At 39.7% G+C, this 7,801-nt stretch overlaps 3 protein-coding genes and 1 long non-coding RNA gene across 4 annotated transcripts; 2 read left to right on the forward strand and 2 right to left on the reverse strand.

Moving 5' to 3' along the window:
• Positions 1-134: 134 nt before the first annotated feature.
• LOC125187445 (germin-like protein subfamily T member 1) lies at positions 135-842 on the reverse strand. Its single transcript, XM_048084040.1, has one exon. It carries the CDS (start codon positions 811-813, stop codon positions 145-147), a length of 669 nt encoding a protein of 222 aa, XP_047939997.1. The 5' UTR covers positions 814-842; the 3' UTR covers positions 135-144.
• A 1,862-nt stretch (positions 843-2,704) lies between these two features.
• Positions 2,705-4,261, forward strand: LOC125189248 (probable myosin-binding protein 6). The gene is made up of 3 exons (XM_048086542.1): positions 2,705-4,082; positions 4,159-4,213; positions 4,258-4,261. Exons 1-3 carry the CDS (start codon positions 2,705-2,707, stop codon positions 4,259-4,261), a joined length of 1,437 nt encoding a protein of 478 aa, XP_047942499.1.
• Positions 4,262-4,321: 60 nt separating this feature from the next.
• LOC125187028 lies at positions 4,322-4,823 on the forward strand. Its single transcript, XR_007170554.1, has 2 exons — positions 4,322-4,364; positions 4,500-4,823. It is a non-coding gene; the product is annotated as an uncharacterized LOC125187028 (long non-coding RNA).
• Positions 4,824-4,836: 13 nt separating this feature from the next.
• On the reverse strand, positions 4,837-7,542 carry LOC125187029 (polynucleotide 5'-hydroxyl-kinase NOL9; the record flags this gene model as incomplete). Its single annotated transcript, XM_048083536.1, is given in 9 exon segments — positions 4,837-4,970; positions 5,050-5,110; positions 5,112-5,147; positions 5,346-5,526; positions 5,738-5,927; positions 6,029-6,174; positions 6,643-6,676; positions 6,789-6,886; positions 7,244-7,542. Coding segments are annotated over 9 exon segments (1,062 nt in total), but the record flags the coding sequence as incomplete, so codon positions are not given.
• Between the last annotated feature and the right edge of the window lie 259 nt (positions 7,543-7,801).

Consider the following 7,801-nt stretch of genomic DNA (forward strand, 5'->3'; position numbering starts at 1 on the left):
TTTTTTGTTGACAGAAGTCAAGTCGTTGCTAACAAATTAATTTTGTTTCCCACAAGAAAATTACATGAAAAAAACAATAGTACAATCTTATTTTCCATCTACCATAAATTCAGAAGTAAACTTGGAAGGAAAAAGTGGTAGTTTTCAACCAAATTTGGAGTTGATTTGATCAATGACAGTCTTGTTAACTTGAAAAGCTTTCATGAACACATCGTCTGGCAGAGAAGGCCTCGATCCAAACAGATTCGAAGAAACGAAAGCAGTTCCGGGTAGATGGCTGTTGAAAGCAGTGTAGATCAAGGCTGACTCCTCTCCCACATTCATCTGAAAATGCACTAGTCCTCTCAGGACAACGAACATCTGCCCTCCGGTCAAGTTCTTCGAGTAGAGCACGTTGGAGGTGGAGATCATCCCCACCAGCAGCTTCCCTTGCACGACTATGCCCACCTCTGTGGCCTGGGGGTGTGAGTGGGGCGCGTTGAGGCCGTCAGGGTCTATGTCGACTCTGTTCATCGAGATGCCTAGAGTGTTGAGGGCTGGGAATGCAAGAACATTGCCATAGACCACACTGCTGCCATTGGAGTTGTAGGTGTCTCCCTCCCGGGCCAGGCCGTCAAAGAAGAAGTCGTTTGAGGTGACGTTTGAGGCCGGTTTGCACGGGAAGCCGTTCATGGAGACCGGGGCTTGGAGATCGGCAATGCAGAAGTCCTGCAAAGGGTCAGGATCTGAGGAGAGAGAGGGGAGTGGTGATGTGAGGAGGAGTGTGGAGAAGAGTAGGGTTAGGGTTGATTTGTGAGTGAGTGTGGATGCCATGGTTGAGGTGGTGATTTTTGTGTATTGGTGGAGAGTTTGATTGGTTTATCATTAATGGGAAAGTTGAACCATTGGTTTTAATTTGGAGTTTAATTGGGTATTGAGTAATCTTGATAATTGGGATTGGTGAATTTGCATGGTGCATGTAAAGAGTTATAAATATTGATCACCAGCCTACCAGTTTCTCCTCTTGTTAGCGAGTAAAAATTCAGTGGTTTAAATATATATTGTTATATGATCTGTTCAGTCAATCATAATCACAAAAAAGAGAGAAAATGTGTAATAAATTGGACATGCAGCGTGATAATATGTTTGGACCACTAAATTTTTATTACTCGTTTGCATCTTGTTAGTTACACATAAATATGGGTCTATCCAAGGAAATGGACCTAGCCACTCGATCTCGCAAACTATTTAGAGCTCATCTAAAAAAACTTGTTTGGTCTTTGTTTGGTGAAGCTCGTAAGCTAAACAAACTAAACTTGTTAGCTCATAAATAAACCTTTTAAATGATACCTTATACAATTATATTTCATTCTACAATTAATAATATAATTGTATCAAATAGGAATATGTAATTGTTTTTATTTTATTCAAAGTAAGCAACAAATATATTGTGTGACTGTAGATGCAATTTCTATTTTTAAAAGAAAGTAATTAATATTTGATTATAAAAGTCATCCAGGTTCATTAATATTGGCTCCGACCTTGACTGGCAAGTCTAGACAGTCACTGACCTTTACTTATTCTAACACAAATTGAAGATTTTTCCACTACGTTTTTCCTACGTGATAGTAAATTCTCTCACATCAGGCTTTTCCTCAAGTTCGTTTAATTTTCAACTTTCAATAGTAGTATTTGAATATTGTCATAAAAAAATACAACTTCGATGGTAAAATAATTCACACTATAAAAAAATTGTTTTCTCTAACACAAAAATATAGACACAGTTACTTACCATAAAATACTTTTGAAAAACAACCACAATATATTGCTTTTCTAATACGCTTCCATTTGTATCCCATAATTTTAATTGAAATACCAACAATGGAAATACTTTTTGAAATTCTAGTGGTATATTTATAAAATTTCTTAACTATATTAAAAAGGAAAATGTTTTGGAGACATAATGTCTCCAAGCCATAATGCTTAAAATGGTAAGTATATATTATATTATATTTTTAATTAAATTTATATATTGTATATGTACTTTATTACCCCTACATTAATTTGTTTACTAAATACACCTATTTAAGGATATAAATTTTAATTATGCATAGATGATGCATGCATTTAATAACATGTTGCAATCATCTAATGTTTAAAACATGATTTGATAACTTTTTTTATATATGCCCATTTTAATGCATTTACTTAAAGATATTTCTTTAAAATTTTAAATATTAATTTTATTAGCTTTATATATTTAATGTACATTTTGTCTACAAATAAAATAAGATTTATCAGCAAACAAATAATTTCAGACTTCCAAAAATATCAGCCATTCGGTTTGTATAGTTTCATATACACATAATTCATTAGATCCCGTGGATATAGAATTGATATCAACTTAATTATAGTCGAAAAGGGAATTACCTAGTAATTGTATCGAAAATAGCCCAAGTTCAACGTGAATTGATTCGAAGTACATCAAATCCTTTCTTTCCTAATATAGAATGTGTCTTTCATGGAAGACCGTTAATTCAGTTACTTCATCCCAAACATTTGTGCCACAAACAAACCGAAACAACCCACCACAACCTCATTAACTATTCCTACATCTCGTAGAAACGCCAAAACTCCCATCTGAGAAGAGAGAGAGAGAGGTCACGAGATCACTCGCCAGCACGTCTCGTGATCCTATCCAATCCCCACTCCTTCAAATCAAATCATGCCGATCGAGCTACTCAAATGGCTGTGGGAGCAGCCCCTCTCCTCCTTCCCCAATTCCCTCCGCAACTCCATCGTCCAATGCTTCATGATCGTCCTCCTCTTCGTCGACCGCCTCCTCTCCTTCGTCTCCACCGAGTTCGCCCGCCTCTTCGACCTCCGCCGCCCCTGCCTCCTCTGCCCCCGCCACCCTGCTGACATCTTCTACAACGACTCCATCTGCGACGCCCACAAGCGCGACGTCTCCTCCCTCGGCTTCTGCGCCGTCCACTCCAAGCTCTCCGACATCCGCTCCATGTGCCACGTCTGCATCGTCTCCTTCGCCACCGAGAAGGATTCCGACTGCGACAAGTACAAGGCCGTCGCCGCTATTCTCAACAAGGACATTGATCGGATTGTGGATGACGACCGCCGCGCTGCCCTGCTCCGCCGCCTTAAGAAGGATGACGACGACGATAAGGGAGCCGATCCCAATTTGTGGTGCTCTTGCTGCGGGGAGCCCCTCAAGCTCAGGGCTTCCAAGAAGTTTCTGAGGAGTCTGTCCACCAAGTCCCCGGCTTCGTCTCCAAGGCTGTCGTGGCTGGCCAATAGGAACGATGAGACGCCTCGGTCGAGGTACCTGGAGCTGGAGGCGCCACAGAGTGATGCAATCACACCATTCTTGCAAGACGATCCTAACAGAACTCCTAAATGGCTGATGAGCAGGAGCAGCAAGAAACTCAATTTTGACAAAGTGGATACCCCTGTTGAGCCCTTGGACATAATGAGCCCTATCAACGAGGTGGACAGCGACGTCCTCAGTCGTCTCAAGCAGCAAGACAATCTCGACCAAGACTCCCTGATGGCGCTGTACGTGGAGCTGGACAATGAGAGGAACGCTGCTGCTGTGGCTGCCAACAATGCAATGGCTATGATCACTCGGATCCAGCAGGAGAAGGCCGCTATCCAGATGGAAGCGCTTCAGTACCAGAGGATGATGGAGGAGCAAGCAGAGTACGACGAGGAGGCCTTGGACCTCATGAGAGACATGCTCATCACCAAGGAAGATGATGTCAAAACGCTCGAGTCTGAGCTTGAGGCCTACCGGGTGAAATACGGGCCTATCGGGAAGTATGGTAGCGACGCTTGTGAATTTGATACTGATGAGGATTTCACGGAGATGAAGTCTCACTCGTCGTGTTTAAGCGAGAAATTGTCAGACTATTATAGTTTGAATGGTGGTGATCATATGGAGGGAGAGTCGTCGTTCGATTTCGAGGGGGAGAGGTCGTATCTTCGTGGTCTTTTGACTGATCTCGAGAAGAAGATGAGGAATGGTGATAAAGATAGAGAGTCCAGTTTCTCAATGGAGGCAATAAAAAATGATGATCAAGACAGAGGTATGTGCATAAGCAAGATTTATTTTCTCTTTTGTTTGTGTCACTTTCATTGGCTTAAACCTTGGTGTGTTTCTAGATGGAGGTGAAAACAAAGGTATACTTAAAACAGAGGTGTCTATGATCAAGGAGAGGTTGAGAGTGGTTGAAGCAGACAGTAACTTCTTGAAGCATGCAGCTAAGACAATCCAAATAGGAGATGAAGGTGCTAAACTCTTGATGGAGATAGCTGAGCATCTCCGTACTCTCCCGGCCCAGGTGGATGCATGAACTCGAGTCATGCAGGTAATTTCTTTGTCTAGAAATTAATTTGAAACAATCTGGCGGGGCAAGAAACGAGGTTTTTTTTACACATTGATTGAAGTTATGATTCAACAATGCCCCTCTGTCTGATGGTGGTGCAATGATTGACATGTTCAGGTCACGGGCGCTCTCCTTGCAGGCTGGACGAGCCAGAAGGCGGCTTTTCCTTTTAACCATGCAAAACATAGATATATACTCTTATGATGATAGGCAGTATGCAGTAAATGAAAATGGTGATGAGCACACCACATACGCAAAGTTTAGGGTTTTACATGCTTTTGACTATCTGTGTAGCTATGAATGAAGACATAGATAGCAAAGAAGGGCATGTAAAACTAAAAGCTAGTTTATCTGTCTTTTTAGCTAGAGAACAGAAAAGGGCTCTTACATTTACAATGTAAACTACTCAAGGATCCATCTTATTTTTACTGGAATCATTTTTTTGCCAAGATATACATACCTGCAGTAAAGAAATAGGAATTGGAATGAATCCTTGAAGTAACAAATCAACATCTTCCAAAATATGAGGTGGAACAGGGGTTATAACATAGAGCACTCCTTTGAAGGTGTCAACTGCTCTCACGATTCCTGGTTTATAATAGATAAGACGAGAATGAAAACTTGAGTGTTTGAAAAACGCTCCAAACAAACTGTTCGGTTTACTAACCCAAGCCAACACATTGAGGCAATTGCTCGGAGACTGAACTGATTGCCAGCCCAACAATAGTCTGCATTCAAACTGTAGAAAGTTTCAGTAGTCGCGACCTGGCAAAAGAACAATGGCTTAAACTAGGAAAAACTAACACGAATTGAAAAAAACATGAGTATCTATACCTAAGTATCCTTCACATAGAGAGAAACAAGTTGCTGTAAATAAACCCTTCCTAGTCCTGAATTAGGAAAGATACTCCTATGCTAATGATTGTTGCATCAAAATTTCAAGAACTGACAAGCTGGATCTACCTGGCAATGGAGGTGTTTTATTTTTATACTTGATATGGGAATCTCATAAGGAGGGTGAGAAGCCAATGCATGAGAAAGTTCCTTAATCGTGGAGATAATTGTATCACTTGGAAAGCATTGCTTAAAGTATGCCATTAGTCGCAGATCCCGTTGAAGACGTGCATCCTTTCGCATTGGCACCCTGAAAGTTAGATACTAGGATTAAGCATACCGACACATACATTTCAAATAGATTGAGAAATTCCTCGAACTTCTAAACAGACTGAGTTCGGGTAACAAAGAAAAGAAGGAAAACTGTTTCTCAGTGAAGAAAACTAAAAAACCATGGAAAATGTTCTAGCAGATGCATGACCAACTCTCTCATATCAAATTCAAGAAGACAAGAAGCCTACGTTGAAGTTAAATGGTTCTGAGAAGGAGCATTAATCTCAATAACAGTTGTGGTGGTGGCATCAGCATCCCCCTCGTTTAACCAAAATGCCCCATCTGGTAAGTTCCTAGAGAGAACCGATCTTTGAAGCTTAACGACATGTGTGACAGATATATATCTTAGCATTTCCACCAGTATCTCATATCCAATACCTGCCACGGAAAATAGCGAATAAAGTTGCTATGTACTAGAAGAAACAGTTAAAACAAAGCATCAGAGCTTTTACATTGCAGCAGAGTATGGCATAACAAACCTTTTACCCAGCCTGGGGTATTTATGACAAGTGGTAGCCCTGCACCCTGGATTTCTGTTTCCATATAGTGATCATAAAGGGCCTTTATATAAGTCAAATAGGTTGTTGGATCTCTTTTAGAGGAGATGTCACCAAAGAAAAAGCATCTGAAATGATATTCAAAAGCAATTAGCTTATAAGGTTGTGTTGCACATATACTAAGGAAAATCATCTTCAAAAGGCTAAACAGGAACCAATATCAATACACAACATGATTTAGATGCATGTGAAATGTATGATAAGAATCTGTGAGTTTAAGCAGCCAAAGGACCAAACTGAAAGGTTCGGATTCCCATTCAAAAATAAATTAAAACATAATAGTAAGATGCTGCTTCCTTAAAGGCAAAGAAGCACTTTTTTGAATTAAACCAACTTAGAAAAAGCACTCCATCTAGAAGCCAGCTTAAAGACTTCTTCCCCGCAGTCGGGGCAATAATGTAATTTCGCATGCCAGTTTCACCAGGCTATGTTTTGGAATCTTTTGGATGTGCAACATTTAATCACGGTGGCACCTCCATATATGAGTATGCCAGTTTGAACTAAAAATTAATAAGACTGAAACTAAAGTACCATACCTTGCAGGAGTTTTCACGCATGGAATCGTCAAATCTAATACCAAGCAGATAGACAGTTATGAGAATAAATTCATTCCAAGCAACCACTTGAATCAAGATCATAAAACAACAACCGAAAGATAAAGTTAAAAGAAAAACATAGCTACCTGGGGTTATTTTGTCAATAACAGTTAGTGCTAGGAGACCAGGCGGAGTAAACTCCGTCTGCCCAACATCAGTATCAAGAAAAGCAACTCTTTTGTGCCTGAAGTAGTTCAAAACAGTGTAAGTTTCAATTCAATTACAGATGTACGAATCAATCAGTTTCACATATTTAAACATACCCCCTCACAATGTCATTATGTATACATAAATTTCTAACAATAATACTAAAATGAGCATAATCTCTAATATTCCAGATTACACAAACAAGAATAATTTCCAATTTCAAACAAACTGAAACCTCTTATACTCACCCAAGCATTACAGATAGCTAACATTCCCATCGTATAACATCAAAATACAAAAATCCTACAGCATGTTCTCACAGCCCACATCCAAAAAACGACAAAAGACTATAACTTTGCAATCCCCAACTGTATTAAGGTCGGTAAAAGAGTACCTCTGAAGAAGGACATTAACGAGGTGGCGTGCAAAAGTTGTTTTCCCGCTGTTTTTGGGGCCGCATACAAAAGCAATCGGAAAAGAAACAGCACCGCAGGCTATCAAGTCGGCTGCGGTCGACCATTCATTAGGAATAAAAATTTGTGGCGATGGGCTCTCGGTTTCTGAAGCTGCCGCCATACTTGAATAGTGATGATGATTTCGCTCTCCCCCCCTTTCTTCTGTCTCTCTTTTTTCTCTTCCGTTAAGCTCTTTCGCCGGAATTATGCGGCCACCGGGGGGGGTTTAAAGAGGGGTTTTAACTTTTAAGAGGTCATATTTATTCTTTAATCCAACCTTATATTAATAGCAGAAACATTAATTTTGATTAGATTTAGAATTTTCAATATTTTTATGAGAAGAAAAATACATTTCACTATATGTGGTGTGAGTACCCATAGATTGTGAAAAACAAAAATAGAGATTTTTAGAATTTAAATATAATAAAGAATAAATGACAAAGGTTTAGGCAGTAGTTGTAGTAAATTGTATAGATAAAAAATACTATTGCATCTCG

Source organism: Salvia hispanica, chromosome 5 (genome assembly GCF_023119035.1).
Source record: "Salvia hispanica cultivar TCC Black 2014 chromosome 5, UniMelb_Shisp_WGS_1.0, whole genome shotgun sequence".
NCBI classification, from domain to species: Eukaryota; Viridiplantae; Streptophyta; class Magnoliopsida; order Lamiales; family Lamiaceae; genus Salvia; species Salvia hispanica.

Excerpts from the sequence above, each read along its gene's own strand:
- LOC125187445 (XM_048084040.1), bottom strand. The coding sequence starts at position 813 with ATGGCATCCACACTCACTCACAAATCAACCCTAACCCTACTCTTCTCC.
- LOC125189248 (XM_048086542.1), top strand. The coding sequence starts at position 2,705 with ATGCCGATCGAGCTACTCAAATGGCTGTGGGAGCAGCCCCTCTCCTCC. Across the intron at positions 4,083-4,158 it reads AAATGATGATCAAGACAGAG|ATGGAGGTGAAAACAAAGGT; the intron begins GTATGTGCATAA and ends GTGTGTTTCTAG.